Here is a 21,840-nt window from a genome sequence, read left to right as displayed (position 1 = left end):
ATGCAGAACAGTTGACAAGAGCTATTGAGAGAAGCCAAGTTACTTACACTGAAAAATGTATGGCTTTGGTATCTGAATACTTCACAAAAATGCAATTTTACAGAGTCCAGCAATACAAAAATTGAAGTATTAGAAAAATATACCCCTTTCCTCAAAAATCTAAGTGAAGGTTTTAGATCCCACTTTGACCTTTCTCAGTCTTTCCTTATAGGACATGAGTCAGTGTTACACTGCACCTCATTTCATTTTCCATTTCTTTCACCTCCCATCTCCCTCTCTGCTCTTAATACTAAAGAAATACTTAAAAGCACCCTATGGCACATCTACCACTGCTGTACAAGCAGAACATATCTATCCTGATTAACACAACTACTATACTTAAGAATTCTATTTAAGATATTTTTAGAGTATTGATAAGTGAATAATCTCTGGATTAAAGAATTCCAATCAAGGAGCAATTGTTTTCCTTTCTGGGAATTTGCTGGTACCAGTCTAGGAACTCCACCCAGCAGCTCTGGGAGTTGTCTTTTCTTACTTAGTCATCCAGCTTTGGAAAGCCTCCAACCAAAGATCCCAACCTGCAAGACCCTGTTTTTAAAAAGATAAATGTCATTATTTTTATCCGCTAAGCATCTTTTTTTTTTATCCACCCACTGATATTCAGGTTAACATTTCCTTTTTCTAGAATAAAAGTCACTACAATTCTCAGAAATAGCTCTTCCTCACAGATTTCAATACCCTTCTCTTATTCTGGCTCCAGAATGTTAAGCTTATAAAGTGAATGTACTGAAGACCTAACACCAAGGTTCTTCTTACTCAATCTTTTATTAAACAAACACCATTCTGCTGTTGGCACCATTTCTGATTGTAAGTCCCAGTATAAAATCCATACTACAAACATGTTCCTAAATATGAAGGAGGGGGGAAAGGGGGAGCACCAGCATAGTAGCCACAAATATACCTACTTGCCACTTGGAAACCATTTCACTGACATTTAGAAGCCAATCTTTTAGCTTTCAGAAACTGTCAACACAAGAGGAAATGTGCAATTTTTCCTAACAGAGACTTCAATACTATTGCATCCAAGGGTCTTAAATAATTGAATTAAACCCGAAGATGTTTCAAGCACAACATATTTACAGTTATCCCTTTATTACCTTCTGTAGTCAACAAACATAGCTGTTGAATGTTCTGGACTTCAATTAATTCCAACATTAAATTCTGATTCTTGGCACAAATTTTAAAAGATCAGATTGAAGAATATCAAAGCATGGAACACACAAGGTTTTATATAATATATAAATTATAAAACATCTGACAACAGATAAAGCTTTCCATAAGACCGGGTTATTGGAATACTAATTGCCACTTATCCTACTCTGAGAGCAAGAATAAGTCAGTACATTGGTAAAACTAAACCGTAAGTTTCAATAAAAATACTTCGTTAACAGCACAGATTTGGCAATAAGATTCTATATAACAACATATACACCTGATTATGTTTCAATTCCAATTTTTTTAATCTTGCAAGGTAAAAAACAAATATTTATGAAAGGGGCATGCCAGCAATGCCAAAGTTTCAATTACAGACTTTCCTATTTGGCAGCAACAAGTCAGGACTTGTGAGCCATTTTCTCTTCTTTCGAATCATCATGCTAAAGGAAGAATGAAGCCTAGGGATGCTGTTAGCACTTAAGTATCTGTTTATTCTTAAAATGCTGCAGGTGACGCCATATCTAGGCAGTTAGCATTCAGCTGCATTGACAGGGAAACCCCCCACTTTTTCACTCTTTTATAGAACTGAAAATAATACAAACACAAGAAGAACTGCTGAGAACAGCCCACTTACAAGTGTTAAAATTTTGTCTTACATTTTTCCAAGTTCCTCTCCCCTCCACATTGTACAGGGTCACCTCTACAAGCATAAAATCGTGGTGCATTTAAAAAGGCTACGTCCTAAAAAGATTGTGTATTTTAAAGGAATAAGCACAGGAAACAGATATAGATGCCCCTGGACCCCCCAAAATACCAACTCCCTCTCTTAACCGTATTGCAAAGCACACAGGTATTTTTTTAAAAAAGGAACTGAATGTGCCTAAGAACTTAATATGTGGTCATCATCATAACAACAGGGACTTTTGGAAAAACTATCAAAGGTTTTCATCCCAGGTCTGTGGCAAAACAATCCCTTTTTAAGGTCACAAAAATGAATGTACTATGAGATAAACGAAAGATAACGAAACACTCATACTCACCAAAAGCTACTTTTGTTTCTGAACAGCAATTCAACCACATGCCCTTTGCCAACTAATCTATCTCCCCCAAATTCTTCTAATATTTCAGAAGCTCACATGCAAAACCATGTTGCGTCTCTTTTGTCTTTTATCAAGAAAAAAAAAAAGGAATGCAGAAATGTTTTTTCCTTGCTCCAAAATTACACAGATTTGGAAAACAGAAGAGCACTATTTAATTTTGGACCACCAACAGGTTTTAAGAATCAAATACCCTATAAAACACACCATCGTGTAGATGGCTTTACCTATTTTACCCAGTTATTGCTCATGTAAAAAATTCCTTATCAGATATTATTTTCTAAGACCTGTTTTACATGTATTCACCCATCTAAAAATGTGCTACCACTATTGTTGAGACACAGAATGTACTGGAAAAGCACATCCCCAGGGGGATCTTGTAGCGCACTTGCTCCAATTACCAGTTTCACCTATAAGTAGAACTACTTTTCTAGGTGTGTACATATACATAAATATATATGCACAAATATACACAAATACACAGAGCATCCGAGCACCTTTTCGCTAGCTCACAGTTAAAAAATTTCAACAGAAATTGAAGCAAAAAATATGAATTCAGATTACTTGAATAAGTAATCTTGAAGGCTGGGTCGTTTGGGGTTTTTTTGAGCAAATTAGCAAGTAGCGACCTCCACAAAAGACAGTGGTGAGCAACTTTAGGGTGAAAGCCCACAGAGGTGCACTCAGCTTGGACGCTGAACTCTTCGCACCTCAATGCTGACAACGAACAAAGACAATTCTAACGCCAGTGAGCTGCAACTTTAAGTCTACAGATGCTCATTTTTTGGCAAAGACTATTACTGTTCAGTAGAGCTTGTCTTTATGTGCCACCATCCAGTGGGGAAGAAGCCCTCAAAGCATTAAGCTTGCTAATCTCCTGAGCAGAGGGAATTGCTATTAAAAATGCTATTTAGACAGACAGGCTTCTAGGAAAGTCTGCTACACAGGCTCATCAAACTCATTAAAACTAGCTTTAAGTCCTGGGCTTTGGAATGTAATCCCTTTCAGAAACCTGCAGACTAGGCTAAGAGAATAAAGATATAGTAGATACTGAACTGAAAGATGTATGAGCCCCGTTCACCCCGCGGTCAGCATGGGTAAGGAGCACACCGTAGTGCCGATCTTCTCATCTATCACCATTAACATGCTGTTGCACACTGGCTCCTTCCAGCACTGAATTTAAACACAACAGTGGAATAATCTCTTTGGAAACTATACACAGACTTTGTAGTTTTTAGTTGAATCGTGGAAAGGATGTTGACCTGAAGCAGCATCAACCCTTCAGTCTCTACCCGATGTGGAAACACCTCCCCTTGTTGTCTGTACTACGTCAAGGTCTAAGCTCTCTTCGAGCTGGGGTAGTATAAAATTAGCGACCATCCTTAATGGAATAATGGATGATGGCTTGGAGTGTGCACCTCCCAAGGGCGGAGGCAGCGTTTGGATGGGTAAGGCAAGCACTCGTGTTATGCCGTATTTCACAGCCTCGTAAAAACCTCCAGCAGGAGATATAAAATGCAGTGCATTTGGACAGTCCCAGTTACTGACCTTCAGCTCACATGCGTGTAATGCAAAGCAACTGGTTGAGCTGATTTCCAGGTTTCCTCCTGCCTACAAAGCTGTTGTGGCCCATGGGGCGACTGAAAACAACCCTCTGACTGCTAAGGCTGCGAGGAGGCAATGTGCAATGTTTCAGGCATCTCATTTTCAAAGATACAAAAGCAAAAGCTGTAACTTGAACAGGCTGCAAGATGCAGGAGTCCTAGGAAGAGGTCCTCTGCACAGGACAGCCCTCGGCAGCAGTCTGCCGTGGTGCATTTTGCTCGGGAAGTCACGGCACAGGGATGTCTCCATCACTCCAGGCCCTGAACAGAGGGCAGGACTGTGAACCACTGCACCAGTTGTATCCTCTCAGCTGACCAACAACTGAAGGGCTGCAGGAAAAAGCCATGGCACTGAACTGTAGCCTTCTGATACTAGTATTTTAGGCAAATGTAACAGCACGTCTCTTCAAAGTGCCACCAGGAGGCTGGATACGAAGATTCCCAGTACAGCGACTAGACAAAATGTAAAACCATGAAATTAGAAGGTTCCCTATGGGGTCAGAGCAGTAAAACCGATTCTGATTAAGTTGCATTACCAGATAGAAGCAGGATCTCAATAATTTACAGCCAGAGACAGGATAAGTGTCCATTAGCATTAGTGTCTATGGATGTACTTTCTTTTTTTTCCACATTTTTAAGGCCTCTGAGACCACGTCTGCGTCTCCATCTTTCCCTCTTCCTGGCTCTCAAGAACCATTGAAGTAAAACCCTTCCCTTCAGGCAGAAGAGGAGCCTTCCTCCTCAGCATCCCCCATGCCCCCAAACAGTAGGTAAGGAAGAAGGCAAGATTATCTGATGTAAATCTGGACACAGTAAATGGTCTATAATGGTATCTAGTACACAAAACTCAGAATAATTTTAAAAAATTATGAGGTCAGACACGATCTAAATTGCAGAAGACTACATCGGAGCTGGATGTTCTCCAGATGTGTCAGTGGCTCTGAAGTTTAGAAACAAAGAAGCCTGATTTATTTTTTTTTTTAATATAGTTGCCTTTCAGCATCAGCAGTCTTGAAAAGGGCAAACTTGAAGCTGAACAAAAACGTAACGTGAAGTACTAACAGAAGAAAAAAAAAAATCTGGATCAATCATTACAAAAAACTGGTCTCACGGTATTAAAGGTGTCTAAGTCTCTGTCAATGCATTCTTGCCCTTTCTTCCTTCTGAAACCAGTGCAGAGTGGCTCAAGTCGTGTGTGTCTCTTCCACTAATGAGCAGCGCACATCCCACTTCAATACCTCTTTTCTCCCAGAACTGATTCCCTCAAGAGTTAGAACTAATTTGGCAAAAATCTGTTCTGCACAACCATCCCCAGCTTCTGGAGGTTTGAAGAAACCATTGCAACACATTTACTGACAGGTTACAACTAGCTGCCCAAGCAGTCTCCACCAAAAACAGATGTGTAAGAACATTTGGGTAGAGGTTTGGATTTTTTTTTTTTTTAAAATAACTGCTTTATATTCAAGGTACCTGCATTTTTCACATGTATGTTTTTGAAAGGAGTCATGCAAAGTCACTCCTCTTGCTCCTGCAAACTCCAGGATTGAGGTATTTTTCAGACCAAGAGTACACCAAAGAAAAAAATAATCACAAAGCAAAACCAGCACTGGGGTTGCAAGTGATGGGGTTTTTTTACCGTGTCCCCAGTTTTGGGGTGGACAGAACATTCTTGCACTGGCTCTAGCTCCCAGTCACAGGAGATGAAGGTGCCATTCCCTTGGGATGAACCAGGATCATCTCCATGTCTTTTACTTTTTCCCAGTGCTTTTATGCGAACGAGGAAGGCGAGGGTAACAAGCTGCCAGCCACTTCTCTGGCTGACTAGCACCAGCCACCCAAGAGGTGGTTGCACGATTTTGTATATATAAAGCTTGTAAAGCACTTTAGGAAGCTGCAGGATGAAAAGGACTATATAAATGTAAGATATTATTATTATTAAACCAGTGATCTGACAAGAAGAGACAGCTTTTCAAATCTGTACAACAGCTTGAGCTGAAGAGATCAGGGAGTCCAATTTGAAAAAATAATAATTTGAAACGAATTTGAGGATTAGAAGTGGCAGCTCTTTTGTGGATTCTCCATGGCAGGTAAATTTAGTAGGCTACTTTAATTTTGCATCGTTTTAACTCCTGGCAATGTCCTGCGCATTGAATCTGACAGAGAGACAGGGTGTTTGAAGCTGTCGTGGCTACATTTTAGTCTCCCAATTTTACAATCAGTGTTTGAATCTGCTGCTACAACTCTGGGTACAGAGATCAGAGGCTTATCAAAGAGGCATCCATTTCAAAGACAAGCAGCAGCTTTGACTTCATTCCTTCAATGCTTAAAATTCCTGAAAAAGCAGATGAGCATACCACAAAACAGGTCTGAAGGAAATCTCTCCATCGGCTGTAAACCTATTTCAGTATTAATTTTTTAAGGATCTATTTTGGTCTCATGTAAAATCAGTGTGTTTAGCAGAGATAATCCTCTCAACAGGTGAGCTTAATATATGCCTTTTCCTGTAACTAAACATATATTTTAAACTGGCTTAATGCTTGATAAAGCATTAACTGAAGAACTGCATCAACCAGTCAGCTGAGGTTTTTTTTTTTTGGACTAAAAATGTCTTCCCCTTCCTGACAAAGCAGTACCTCATTTCTTTATTGCTCCCCTTATTTTAACAGCATGGGTGAACCAAGTGTACTGTAGGCAATCGTAGGTGTTGTACGCAGTAGGATGGTGTGGTTTAAAGGTACAGCACGCTCAGGGGGGCCTGCCACCTGCACTGTGCCAGTGTCCACACCCAACTCTTAAATTTAAGCTGAGGTTCAGCATTCATAGAATCACAGAATTGTTTAAGGTTGGAAACGACCTTTAAGATCATCGAGTCCAACCGCTAACCTAACCCTGTCATCCCACCACTAAACCATGTCCCTAAGTACCTTGTCTGCCCGGCTTTTTAACACCTCCAGGGATGGGGACTCCACCACCTCTCTGGGCAGCCCCTGACAGTGCTTGACCACTCTTTCAGTAAAGAAATTGTTGCTAATATCCAACCCAAACCTCCCCTGGCACGACTTGAGGCCGTTTCTCCTCATCCCATTGCCCATTACCTGGGAGCAGAGCCCAACTCCCCCTGGCCACCCCCTCCCGTCAGGCAGTTGTAGGGAGCGATTAAGGCCCCCGTGAGCCTCCTCTTCTCCAGGCTGACCCCAGCATTTGAGGGGCAGCCTCACAGTGCCCAGCACAGGGGCACGGTCACTGCCCTGCTCCTGCTGGCCACACCAGTCCTGATACAAGCCAGGATGCCCTTGGCCTTCTTGGCCACCTGGGCACACTGCTGGCTCATATTCAGCCGCCTGTCGACCAACACCCCCAGATGCCTCTCTGCCAAGCAGCTTTCCAGCCACTCTTCCCCACGCCTGTAGCGTTGCCTGGGGCTGTTGTGACCCCAGGGCAGGACCCGGCCCTTGGCCTTGTTGAACCTCACACCATTGGCCTGGGCCCATGGACCCAGCCTGGCCAGGTCCCTCTGCAGAGCCTCCCTACTCTCGAGCAGATCGACACTCCAGCCCAATTTGGTGTCATCTGCAAACTGGCTGAGGGTGATTACGTTACTGATCTCATCCGTACCTCCCCCCCCGCCCCAGGACGTCTGCAGTCAGGCTGGGGATGGACCCTGCTCACGCGGGACACCGGCCACTCTGCACTGTACAGTGTCCCCACAGAGGGCACAGCGTGACGAGAGGAGAACAGCAAGGAGAGAAACTGTGCCAAAATAGAATGAACTTTTAAGGTTGTCAATTCTTTCTTTTAAGCTAGAAATGTGTTTTGTCTGTATCACAAATACAGGAGAGAAACACATTTCGAAAATCTGACCATTTTTCTTCCTTCCCTTCTCACAGAACCAGCACAAGAACTGTCCCCCCCACTGCCCGCCAGCGAGACCTTTGCCCGCTCACAAGAACCAACCCCTCAGGTGCCTTTTGCTGGAACGCAAGAGTGGATTGCTGCCACGTGCCGAGCGATGGGGGCATCTGAGCCGAGGTCCTCTAGCTGAGCACCACCGAGCCCAAGACAGCTCTTGCACAGGGAGCAATGGAGCACTTCAGGACAGTCAGGCAGGAGGTATTCTGATGGTCGCTGCGGTTATTTAGGGTAACCTGGATCCCACCAAGGTGCAGCCCCAAGCCCACCTCTAGCTTCTTGTTTGCACTGCAAACCTAGTGCTTCTTATTTGCCCGCTCCAGTTCTTCAGCTGCTCATCAGCCAGAGTTAAGAGGCAAAGGGGATAATCAGCAACAGGTTAATTTGCCTGATCAAGCCTTCAGAGATCTGGCACTTCGAACCTGCGGTACAGCGCGGTCCCTGCAGCTGTGCTCAGCCAGCCAGCTTGAAAAGAAGCCGCATGCTTCTGCCAGCCAAGGGTGGCAGCCAGGGAACACACTAAACCGCATTTGAAACCCATGGTCATACCAGCAGACTTAGCAAAGCTACGCTGCAAGTGTAGGCATGCCCTAGAGTGCACGGCGAGTGCCTAAGAGTTCAGCTCTTCAATGCTCAAATCACTTCTGACAAACAGGACTGAGAAGTCCTAACGCATCTGGGCATTTTTGAAAAGCACTCCCAGCACAAACTTGCACTAAGTGAAAGCTTTGGTTTAAAACGAGCATTTAAAACTCCAGAACGCTTACAGGTCCCTCTTCTCACGGAATAGCTCATTTATCAGCATTCAGGCTATACACAAGAATTTATTTTGGGATGTCCTGCCCATGAAAAGCTCCCCAATGCCCCCCCTCCCCAAACTGATAAGCCTGATAAGCCTGACACAGACTCCAATACTTTAAAGCATGGTTATTTACCCAGTAGGAATCAAACCAATTTCGGACACCCCAGCAGAAGTTTTTACAAGACACGATGATGCTACACCACCCAATTCAACCAACTGGACTGCTTTTATTTAGCAGCTGAAGCAGGTGGTATTTTCCATTGCTTCCTGTATTTCAGAGAATCACAAGAAAAGATACACACCCATTTTTAGGCAGAAGGGCATATGGCCGTGCTGGTCCTTAACAGCTTTAATCCTTCAGAGTAATAATCAATGAACCGATCCTCCGAGCATACAGCTCTGTGCAATTTGCTGTAGAAACCGGCCCGCGCGTAACTGCTGTGTTACAGTGAGGGGCCAAGAGCAGCAAAGCACGGGCAGGACACGGGCGCCCAACTCAGCCCCATCCCGACTGCCGAGCACTGGCCCAGTGCTGCAGCCTCCGAGAAAAACTTTCTTTTTTAAAAAAAAAGTCAGTTATAAAAAAAAAAGCAGAAATATAGCCATAAATAAGTATTAGTGCTTCAAAAATTGTGAAACCACAGTTTTATGGTTTTAAACAGAGACAAGGTGGAATCATGAATGGTAGCAATGTATTTCAGATGAAAGCTTTCAAGCAGATGAGAAATAGTTACAGGAGTTGGAACCTGAGTACCTACCAGTTGCATTAAATTATTCCGTCTGCAAGTCCATTAAAAATTGTTAATGGTTTTGTATGGCTTTCATATTTATTGGGAGGGTTTATTCCTATGTGAGTCATACATATTTATTACCAGGGCCCAGATAACGGTTATTAATAAAACTTCTTTTATTTGCATACTGTCTTGATGCTGGCCTAAATATTTACAACTTGACTATAAAATAAAAGAATCCTCAAAAATTATAAATAGCACCAGAGATGCATCACAACTTTACTTTTTCTACTTTATTACTTTTTTGGCGTTTTGTTTTTTTCAAAAATGGAAAAAACCAATGTGGCAAACCCATTTCTTTTGTCAAGTCTAAAAAGCATTAATTCTTTCACAGCTTTAAAGCACAATTTGTGCTGAGGAAGTAAGGGGAGATCCAAAGCTAAAGCAAGCTGGCTTTTATAATTAAGAAAATACATATATTTCTACACATAATTATGAACAGTAACAAAAGCTCAGTATTAAAATAGGTCCACTGAATCCCTGGAATTGTGCCTGCCAACTAAAACACCTACTATGAATTTAGTAATGGGTTATGCAAACATAAATTACAAGGCCAGACATTTTAAAAGGAAAAAAAGTTGATTTATTGTCACATTGGAGACACGGCAGGATAGAAGCACAATTTCATTTTTCCATATATTCATCAACACTGCAGATGTGTTAATGCAAAAAGAATTCTAAAATAAAAATGGCTCTCGACCGCTTGAATTCTCATATGTCATTTAATTTACTTAAAAAGGGTTACCAGGAAGCTCGCTTCTTTTTTTTTTTTTTTAAGCAAGCAAAGCATACTAAAAATTTATGGGAGAAAATCGGTTTTAAGACCATTTTACAAACATTTCTCCTGCTAAAAATTTACCTCAAGACTTCATCCAAAATTGACCATAAAAGAGCAGTCCTGCAGAAAGTTGGGGTGTTTGGGGGTTTTTTTTGGTTTAGTTTTGTTGTTGTTGTTTTTTCCTTCTAAACAGAAACGCTCACAACTAGAACCTGCAACCCGGTAATTTTGTTTGTGAGATTTTCACTCAACATATGAATTGTTCCCGCTCTTGTTTCAAGCAGATCCAACTTTCCACTTATCCTCTGTCAAAGCAATGAAAAGAATCTCTCGTAACTGGCAACTATTATTAAGAGTTATTCATGACAACATCATAATTTTAATGAGAACAACATGTTCCTTTAATTATACCTGAATGACTTTGAGGTGGTCCAGTGGATGAACTGAAGTAGGTTTACAGCGCATTTGTTCACAAAGTAAAAAGGAAAAGTACTAATTGAAGATGTTTAATTATTTCTTCTTTTGGTAAATACACATAGGAAGGAAGAGCAGGTATCTTGCTTGCCTCTTGTTTTTATAAATTGAATCTTGAAAGTAAGTCAAACTGTTGTTCAAGTGTCTCAAAGCAAATTTAGGAACTGAACCTCAGACTTGCTTGGAGAGTGCTCAGGCTTATCTTTGTGTGATCTATATATAAATTCCCAGTTTTACACTTACCTGTAGAAGTAACATAACACAGAATGCAAGAATGGCTGTTAATTGCTGGTACCACAGGGAGAAGATTCTCAGCTATTTCAGCTAAATAAATGGAAATATTTCCCCTTAAAAAACTGTCAATGATGCATTCAGTAAATCATGTCATTAGCCTTAATGCACTTACTTAAACTACAACCATTCTTCAGGAGGAAGGATGACAAATGCCCTGTAAGATCAAGTTTTTTCCTTCCAAGTTCTGACCTTGAAAAGGTTCTCCTCTTTCAGACCTCCACTCCCAACCTTCCCCTAGCCCGGTCGCTCACTCTGGCCAGCTTCCAAATGGGTCAGCGCTGAGAAGTTCAAGCAAAGGCAAGTACAACTGGAGAAAAACAAACTATTTGCTTTGCATTGTCTCATTCTTAGCGACAGGAGAAATTCACAGCAGCATTGAACGTTTAACAAGAGAGATTAATCTGTAAATATTTGCTTACAAGAATGTTCCTTTGTAAACCACGCTAAGACCAAAAATATCCCCTATTCTCCTTTTCTGTAATGGAAAATACAGCACCCTTGACATGACTGAAAACTAATACCTGCAACTGATGTTGCTAGAAGAAAGATGCATTCTTCAACTGTCAAGCACGTTTAACCAGAAAAATGCTTAAATAAAATAAATCTAAATTACTAAGAGCAAGCAACTTCAGAGTAACTAATTTCTTCAACTCCTCCAACATGTTCAGTTGAATCAGATGCGTCTCCCTCTTGAGTATTTTTGGAACTCTTGAATAAAGTAATCACCCATATATTTTCAGCTTTATAAAAAGACTTTTGAGGTAAATGTGTTGTAGAAAATGTATTTAAGGATATTTTTAAAGAAAATGGAGACAGAGACAGCAATTCAAAGTGTCCTGGATCATGTGGGTTCAGAAAAATGCTTCAAATTTAACTTCCCTGCCTAGTAACATACGATGCACAAGGATCACTTCTGCAGGTCAAAGGGATTACTTTCCGAGATCTCAGACCTTTACAAATGCTGTTGTACAGCGACACTGTTACCCATGAAATCCTACATCCCAATAATCCCCCAAATATGGCCTCATTTTGTAAAAGGACCTTCTCGAGTCCTGTTGTTTCATACAAATTCTACAGGTTCCGCAGCCCAACAGTCTGCGACCCACCTACAGCCTTCGCTGCCATCTTTTCCCCACTAAGAAAAGCAAAATTTCTTGCTTTTGGAAAACAAACCAGAACCGAAGTTTTACTGAACCACAGATGCCAGTTCAATCAACAAACTGACCCAGTGCTCAGGGGAGCTAGGGGGAATACTCACTATGATATTGTAATGCAGGAAAATTAGGCAGGTACACCAGGTAAAGGCTGTTGCGTTAAAAAGGTTCGTTCCTGGCTTGCATTTGCTGTTCCTCAATGTACTGAGCTCCAGCAAGAATCACGGCGAGCATCAAATAATGTGTGCACAGCAAATAGCAGGGGGGACGCCATCTGCCAGAGATTCTGGCTTAGCTTTTTGTGGGTGATAAAGACAATTTAAAAAGAAAAAACATTAATAATGTCTAGTAATTAACAGTGGTGAGAATGGTCAACGTGCAGAAAAATGGAGGTCCGTTTTATGTGAATCCTAGAAAAATACAACTACGAATTGTAATTCTTTTATTGTTCCCTCACCTCCAATGAAGTGAAAAGGCAGCCAGAGATCATAATGTAGAAAAGCATGTCAGAAACACTGATGTTTTTCCTATTAACAATTAGAATATGCTAAAGTCAAATACGTATTAAATGATGACAACAAAATTATTGAGAACTCGTGAATAAGGGACCTCCGGGATAAGGTCTGATCTGATTTAACCTGACTGACTCCACAAGACTAGTTTTTAGATTACATTTTAAGACATGGAGCTTTATTATATCATTTTTCTGCAAAAAGTCACACAATAATAATATACTACTTCATTTAGCTTTTGAAATAACCAGCCCATCTAGTACAAATTACCATAAACATCATTTACCTTGCGAACAGAACCTCTTCAGAAAATGGCAATATTCAATAAAAACACTGAAAGGGAGGACATGGCACCTAAATATCATTATCCTAAGGGAGAGGTATTCATCTTCGTTCCAAACCTGCAAGGTAAGTCATGCTTCTCTGTTCTTATAATTCTTGTTTTTACAGAAGGACATGGTGATGTTTTAACTCAGTAAGAAGAGTATCCCATATATTTAGCATTCTGCTGAGGTTTTAAATATATGAAGATTCTTAAAGATACAAACCAATTTTATAATAGTATTAAACGAACATTGATAAATGCATTTGAGTCATACAAATTAATAGAAAAGATTTATTTTTGAACAAACTGCTCAACTGCAAATTCATTTCTTCTGAGCAAAAATCTCTTAAAATCTCCTTTCCAAAGTCACAGCAAGAGAGAAGGAAGGGAGAACTTAAGCAGCATTTCTCTTCCTCATCTTTTTCCTGAAATAATCTTTAAGTCAGGAAATACATAGAAAGTTGGTATTTTTTTTATTCCCTACCATTCACTGAGACATTTACTATTTACAAATTGTATGAACTGCGTTTAGTTGCATTACACCAGCTAAATTTTACATAAATATGCCATGTATGTTCTTCCACAGTCAGGACCCAAAATGAACAGGAATCCCCTATGTTCCTGGTGAAGGGGAGGAAGGAACATCCACACACTCTATACTGCCAGGCACACAGGAAAGTGAATAAAAAAAAAATTTTTAAAATAAAAAAATAAAAAAATGAAGGGAGTAGAACAACCCAGCTCTAGATGGCAGCAAATCAATATTCACCCCTATGTACACAGACACAGAGAGCATCAGCTATTTTCAAAGGGACTGGGTATTTTCACTAGTTTTTCTAGGCATGTTATTATTTGCACCTTGTTACACAGGCTAGACCAAAGTTGACTGTGCAAAGTTGTTAGGAATCAACCACAATTCACTACCAACAATCAGAAAAATACTCCTCTCATTTCAAGAACTAATTCAACCAGCAGAATTAAATTTTTTTTTTTTTCAGCTTGATTTGATTATCGTTTGCTGTAGAGACTGGATAATTCAATAGAATGATCCAGAAACACTGGACGCTAAGAATTTAAGAATTTTAAATTTAAAAAAAATTGAGCCCTGCCATAATAACTGTGTTCATTTCCTTTAGTTAGTTATGACTGGCAATTCTAATGTGGTTTGGGTTCCCTCCCCCCCCCCCAAAAAAATCCCCATGGATCTTAAAAATGTGCATCACCTTAACATGTAGTGTCACAAATAAAACTATTACTTTTGTAAGAGAAAATCCTACAGACTCATCTTTCTTTCTCTTTTGCAGTGTGGCGCTGCAGAAACGTAACAGCGGGACAGGGATGGCATGAGTTCATGTTCAAGGGCAACAACAAAAGCCAGGTTTTACATAGGCAGGTGAACGTCCCAGCCAATGCAGCACCGAACTGGTGATGTAAAAGGATACAGACAGCATAAATACACTGAAAGTGGCTGTCCCAACTTCTGTGGACACAGGCACACGAGCTCCCGGGAACATGCCCAACAGCGTAGCACCGGATGGTCCTCAGCAGCACCATCGCTGCCACATAAGGAACTCTTATTTATTTACAAAAGTGCTTGGGGTCAGCAGGCAGCCCCATCCTTTCAGTCTGTGTTAAGATATGCTTTTCAGATGCTCAATTTATTTTGTTTTCTGGCACCTTCCAATATTCCATTTTCCAGGGCATTTTAAAGCTATTTATTTGAGAACATACTTATGCTGTCTATGTCTACACTCAAAAGTTCTCCCATGCCCTTCTGTAACTCTGCCGATCCAATCTCTAACCTGCATTACAAAACCTAGATGACAACTTGAGTATTTAAAGGTAATCTTGACTTTCTAAATCTCACCGATAAGAGTAAATCTGCAATTCAGAAACAGTAAAGGGCAAAACCAGTGAGGAATCATGAGTTCAACTGACCATCGGGGAAAAAAACCTGTGGCCAAAGGAATGAGCTCGCAGGGTGAGCTCCTGTATGCAAATATATGCTTTGTGTGGGTGTGTCGCATCTGTCCAGTTTTTTTTTTAGAGCTCATGCTCTCACATTAGAAAGCCAGGATCTTATTTTGTGGGTTTAAGGACCCATGTTTCAGGTGAGCCTGGTATGAACCGACATAGCTCAGCAATGATCTAGTCAATGTGGCTAAATCATAAAGGAAAGCAATGGAGAGTTGTAGGCTAAACAAGTGTAAGTATTATGGTCTTCCCTCTCTGTGAGTATTTTACAATTACATATTACTTATTTACAAAGTCAAGGCTTACTCAGTTACTTGTCTTCTGATATTTTTCACTCTTGTTTTCGCTTAAAAGTACGCCCCGCTGGAAGTATTAGGTAAGCTTTTCAATGTTTAAAACAGAAACAGGTAAGTAAAAGTAGTTACTCAACTAGGAATCTGGGTAAAAATGAAGGCCAAGTTATTAACATTAGGAAGTATCTTCACTTTTTGCCAAAAATTTTTAACCTGTGCAAGTGTATTTAGAGACTAAAAAAAGAAAAAATTCTCAGAGATGCTAATGCAAATATTTGCTTATTCACACCAGAATCGGCATATGAGGACGTGATGAATGAGACCAAGAATTTCACAGAGGTTAAAATACACCCAAAGTATCACAGTTAGTCACAGCAGTTCAGGAATTATCACTACAAGAAAATAATCATCTGATGCAGGGTGGCAATTCACATGATGTATTTTGAGCTGTCTTCCAAGCAGCAGTCAGATAAAATTGATGTTTTAAGTCATCTCCTGACCAGTCTCAGCCTTCCGCAGTAGCTGCTCAGGATGAAACCAACTGAGACTGAAAATACCTCAGAACATCTATGAGCAGCAGGTCTGATATAACCTCTCAAAAGGTTTGAGGAAGTAAAAAGTATTTTTGGAAAAACGGGAATTAAGAACCCTTTCCAAAAGTTGCTGTATGTAACAACCACCACCAAACTTTCTGTTTTCATAAGGTTCCCAAATAAGAGATACTTCTTCCCAGAGTCATCTGCTATGCCAAGTCAGAAATAGTATTTTAACATTTTTAAATACCAAAAGCCCTAGAGTCATTCCTATAAACAAGAAAATATTCTGTTTCTTTTGCAGCAATTTGATAATTTGCAAGGAAGGCAGAATTGACCCAAATAGATCTGTCACATTTTTTAAAGTAAAAAGAAACAGAAGTATAAATATCCTCAAATTCATTAGTAATTTTTTCGAATCCTTTTCTGCCACACAGGAGACTGCCTGCAAGCAGACATTATGGAAAGTCTAGATGACATCCCAGACAGCAATGGATAGGAAAGTCAAGGCAATCGACACTTGTCTCCTGATTTATGGTGAGACTGGCTACAGCAGAGGAAAAGAGCTGCTGGAACAGGCTGAACCACCACGGCACGGAGAGGGATGCAGGCAGAATGAAAAAGAAAATGGAAAGTAGAGTTCTGAAACAAATTGTTACATTTAACGATTCCATCTTTGTGGGTTTGGGGGGGTTTTTTATACCAAGAAAGATGTTACTTCATCGCGGCATTTACATCAGGCTGTACACTGGGTTATTTATTTATCTGAAGACCGGCTCTGCGTGCAAGCTGGTCTTCTACTATGGAACTTTTTTGTTATTAAATAGAGCACCTTTGATGTTATCAGTTTGGAAATGCCAGTGGCTCACTGTGCGTTTCCTGCCCACCTCAAGGACATTTTCACCACACTGGGCAGGTTTTCAGACAAAACGAAAAGTTTTGGAAAAAAATCAGGTGGTTAATAATCCTGCCTTCCAGTTTGCAACTGCCTTGTAAAAGCTTAGCCAGTTTGGAAGTATACACAGGCTCCCCTTATTTTTGGGGAGTGCAGAAAACAGCTGATGATGAACACAGCAGTGCACAAGCTTAAATGTCTGTGTAAAAAGGAATACCAGAGAAGTTTTCCCACAAGGATGGACAGATGGACACTGCCTCACTCCATTTTTGCCTCTTACACACCCACGCCTACCACGCCAAGCACCTCGGGCGGGAGAGGAGAAGGTGGCCCCATCAGACCCTGTACAGCCCAGCTGGTCCCTCCGTGCCGCTGGAGTGATAACTGCGTATCAGGTCTCTTACAGCTGGCTGTTGTTACAGTTTGGATACTTTCTTCTGATTCTTTGATCCCATTTTCATTTTTTAATTCTCTCACAGAAAGTAGAAGAGGAGCTGGATTGTGTTGCTGTTCAGAAACAAAGCTCCAGAAAGAACATCACAGCAGAGAAGACAGAGAAAGAAAGAAAGAAAGAATATAAAAAAAAAAATCCATGCAAGTTTATAAAGGAACATGGTTTCACAGGAGTCCCAGGACACAAGATCAGGATATAGAATCTAGCACAGATCCAAATTTCCCCAAACGCTGGGGATGTTCAGAGCCATTATTTTGAACCTAGTCCTTAAGTGAATGAAACGCCTCTATTCTCTTCCAAAATATTACACGGAAGGCTACAGAATTATATTTTACAATAGCATATTTAAAACCTCACCAACAAATGATGTAACAGCGGGGGCCGTTCAGTTCCCTATCTTGCTTACTGGAAAGAACTAATTTCACATCGCTTTCCCACTGTATCTCTTGAAGGAACTATACAGAGTATATAATTTTCCCCTGCACATCAACTCCCACTGAGTTACTAAGGCCCTCTCACAACACACTTCAAAGTGCAGTGTTCGGGGGTTTCCCCCCCCCGCCCAGTAACCTTCTGCTTCATAAAAATGAAATTGGCCCAAAGAAATCATCCTGCAACACATCTGCAAACACGCTGTCAGCTGGGAACTGTGGCCACATTCTGAAGAAACTGTCGTTTTCCTTACGGGGAAAAAAAAAAAAAGGAAGCAAGCAGGCAAGTCAAGTAAGTCTTGTACAATGAACTCAAGTTTCTAGCAAACCATTTGAAAGTGTGGCCCCAGAAGTCTATTTCTTTTATGGATTTTGTACAATTTCCTATACTCTCTGTATTCTTCCACTTCTCCCCTTCTTTGTCCTCTTCTTCCCAAGAGTTTGCTCTCTCCTGCAAAGGGAATCGCCTCACTCCTCACCCTCTTGGAGCTACTGCGTTCACTTTTTTTGATCCTTTTTAAAGTTCTGTTCCTTCAAAGCTGCAGCCCCCAAATTCTCTGTTTTTCCAACAAAGAGAACAGATTTCTGCCCCACAAAGCCACCTCAGGGCAGCGGCTGAACTCCCGCCTTCCCCGTCAGTCGCTCCTGCTCTGGCGTTCCCTCTCCCCTGGCCGGGGCAGGCTCCTCCAGCATCTCTCCCCCCGCACCACCGGGAAGCAAAGCAGCATCTGCTACTTGAGACGCAGCGATCCAGGTTGGCAAAGCTGCCTGCTGCTTCCCTCCCAGGAAGACACATGGAAGGAACCGATACTCGTGTATCGGATATCTGGAACCGGCTTTGAAACCCTAGACCGTTCCTGGAGGAACAGATTGCTGGCAATCATTGGGGGGGGAAAACCCACCACAAAACAAACACAAAGCCCTACACATTGCTATGCATTCACTACCGTTAATAGAATTATACGTCTTTTCTATACAATTTTGCATACATGTAGACAGACACACACGCTGCACATGCTAACATGAGTTCAAGCGCTGCCAGCCTCCCACACGGAGCATCCCCCTTCCCGAGGTTTGCCCAGAGCCGGGCCTGACACCTTTTGCACGGCACCTGCCGTGCGCGATGCTCGTCCTCCGAGAGGAGATTTCTAAAGAGCTCAGCACTGACCTTGTTGCATTTCCAGCAAAATCAACTGCAAAACTTAATTTGATTTTTGATGGAAAAATGAGCATCTTTGAAGTTATGCCCTTGATATGGATTTATTTAGGCAGTGAAATGTCACTTTCTACATCCAAGTGCTAAGAGAGTTTGGATTAGTGAAGAAGAATCTTTTTTTTGCAATTCTCTAGGTTTTACATTATCTCAAAATTTAGAGCAAGCCTGTTTGAAGGCTCATGTTCTTACTTCCTCTGAAAACGTCAATTCGTATTTCACTACTTACAGAACACAAAAAACTGCCTGAAGAGACAGCCATCAAAGATAAGCAGTCTTAGTTAAGATGGTAGACTTAGCAATACATACAAGAAAATAATGGAAACAAACCATCAAGAGATAAAACCCCACTTAGGTAGGCCTAACACCATGTACCGCTGCAAGAGACTCGGCAGACTAGGACAGCTTTCCTCCTTACCTCTGGAGTGTTTTTCTTGAACTCCCGACTTTGCTCAATAAGTTTTTTCCTGGACTGCTCGCTTTCATCTTGCCGGTTAGCCAATATTGTTGCTGTGGTATCAAGCTCTCTCTGTCATGAAAAAACGAAAACAAAAAAAAAGGAACTATTGTTAGAGCTCCGTTTCTCACAGAAATAAAAGCAAAGGCTCATCTGTACATCATGCAATTTGGAATATCGAGGCGGCTGGACTACAGAGCAAAGCACCAAGCTTCCAGAAATCGGACCTCCTAAATAACACCAAATGAAGTTCTGCAACGTTTTTGGTTCCATCTTGCAACCAAAATACCACTGTGGTTCTCAAAAGCATTCATGGCTTTACCTCAACACCACACAGGACAGCAGCATGCAATACACACCTCCCAATAATTTCCCCAATTTAATGAAGATTACAGATCCTGGATGTGTTCAAGCTAGGTTTATTTTCACCTGCCTGCTTTTTAAAGATACTGGATTCTCCCTTTTTCAGTTACTCTGTGAAAAAAAATTATGATTAACTCCTATATTGGTTAACCTTACACTTCAGCCTAGACGGGTTACACTTCAGTCAGTGAATTTCAAATGACATACAAATTACATATAGTAATTCTATACTGCCACTGCAGTGCTCTTTTTCCATTTAAGTCATTCCTTATTTGAATACAAAATTATCTTTTCCTACCATTGGAATCCTTTCCTCTCAAATTATTAGCAGATATCCCCGTTTCCTCCCCAAAATCTATTTTTTTTAATCATCTGATGAATGCCAGATTATCTTCCAAAAGCTTCTCCTAGGCTGAAGCACAGGCTCAGCCTACAGACCGTTGCCCAGCTTCATCCAAGTGCATTATCCCCATCCCAGGTTCCTCACTCAGTGCTGTGCTTCCAAATGGCACCATAATAGACTGAATGGGTCACTCATCAGCGCATAAACCAACACCACTCTGTCTTCCCTGTCACTTTATTCCTTTTCTGCAGTATTTCCACGTAACATGAAAAAACAATACAATGGCTAAACCCTCCACTCAGCTATGTACATCATTCCCCAAGTCACTCGGAGCTATAACCAAAAATTTGTGCAGGGATTTTGGCACTGTTTTCCTCCCTTGTTCATTTGAAAGGAGAAAAACCTGGCTCTGAGAAAGAAGTTTACAAAAAGTGAGAACAGCATGCTAGAGCAAGACATCAAGGTCTCAGCTGCAGCTACCTTCATCACGTCACTCTGCTGACCCGCCGCCGACCTGCATGCAAAATACCCAATACTGTCCACCAGAAAACCTGCCATGCCACGGGCACTTGTTCGTAACTCAACCACCCGTAACAGACCAGACCAAAAAAGCCAAGCCTAGGACCTCCTGTTGGGTCTAACTCCACATCCCCGGTAGCTGGTCAAGTTATGGACCAGGTCATCTCTTGATACCACCACATGCAAAACCCAGGGTAAAAGTAAAGCAGATTTGGGTTATATATACTGTCCATATATATACACAGGGGAACTCGACACCCAGTATGGGGAAACAAAATGGGAAAACAAAAGATTTGCCTCTTCCCATTTCTGCAGAGGTGTTCAAAACAGCAACAGGCAGCAGGTACCCATGGGACACCTGCTAAAAGCCCTGTTCTGCACATTTTAAAAAAAAAAAAAAAATGTACAGGACTAGCAGAGAATAAGTAAATGGTAATTCAGCTCCTGAATTTCTTTCTAGATACTCTGTGAAAAAGCCTAATTCCAAATTTTTAGTTACAGTTTTGCATGGGTAAATCCCATAACTCTGAATGATGGAACGGATGTATGTGTGTTTTTACATGACTCCAGAGTTTGACCTCTGGAGGAAAAAAAGAAAAAGGCCTTCTGCAGTTTCCAACTCAAAAGGATCAACACCTTTTTCCCCCTTTAGGTTTATTACCACAAAATTAAGAGACTTTTTTCTTTTTTCCTTATAAATACATGGACCATAGTTATCTTAATCCTTGGAAATAAGCTAAATATGACGAATAGATTTGAAGCTAGGCAGCATGCTGGAGCCAGTGACCTAAATATTGTCACTGTAATGCTTAAAACCCCCTCTATTTCTGACTTTGAGGAAAAAAACCAGGGCAATATGTCCACCAGATCTTGGTTTGGAATTCTGTAACATATGTGAAATCTATTGCAGAAAAGTGGGAAATACTTAACAGTTGGATAAACCACATTTGAAATTCATCCCAGCTAAGTTTATGCAAGAAAAAAGAGCAACAGAAACCAATGTGGTTAAGCAGTACTATAAAGAGCAATATAACGGCTAAGCAGAAGGCTTTTAAAAAATATAAACAATCTGGTACGGCCAGCAACTTGGAAAACTATATTTAAAAAGGAAGCACACATTTAAAGCAAAGCAAAGCAAACACAAATCATGAAGGGAGAGGGACTTTCAGCAGGCCAAAGAACCCAGCGCTTTGCTTTACAATACAGAGTGCTAGCAAGCAACTTCACCAATGGAAAAGGAGACTTCTGAAGACCTACGCTTCCAAGGTTACAGACAAGCAAGAAAAAGAACTGATTAAAACCCAAAAAACCTATTTCATATTTTGTGCTATCAGGAAGAGAAGAGTCCAATGGCAAACGGAGAATAACCTTCTTGCTTGACTGATACCAGCGTCCCAAAGCACTTATGCC

General features: G+C 41.0%; 1 protein-coding gene across 2 annotated transcripts in view; it reads right to left on the bottom strand.

Moving 5' to 3' along the window:
- CUX1 (cut like homeobox 1) overlaps window positions 1-21,840 on the bottom strand; it is a 250,607-nt gene that overhangs the window by 221,359 nt on the left and 7,408 nt on the right. For both annotated transcript variants that reach the window (XM_035900513.1, XM_035900512.1), the window contains exon 2: window positions 19,167-19,277. In XM_035900513.1, coding sequence (XP_035756406.1) covers window positions 19,167-19,277 — 111 coding nt within the window. The remainder of the gene's footprint in view (window positions 1-19,166; window positions 19,278-21,840) is intronic.

This window comes from Egretta garzetta, unplaced genomic scaffold, assembly GCF_000687185.1.
Source record: "Egretta garzetta isolate BGI_Z169 unplaced genomic scaffold, ASM68718v1 scaffold108, whole genome shotgun sequence".
NCBI classification, from domain to species: domain Eukaryota; kingdom Metazoa; phylum Chordata; class Aves; order Pelecaniformes; family Ardeidae; genus Egretta; species Egretta garzetta.
Note: the sequence above shows the minus strand (reverse complement) of the source record. Positions and strands in the feature narration are given on the sequence as shown.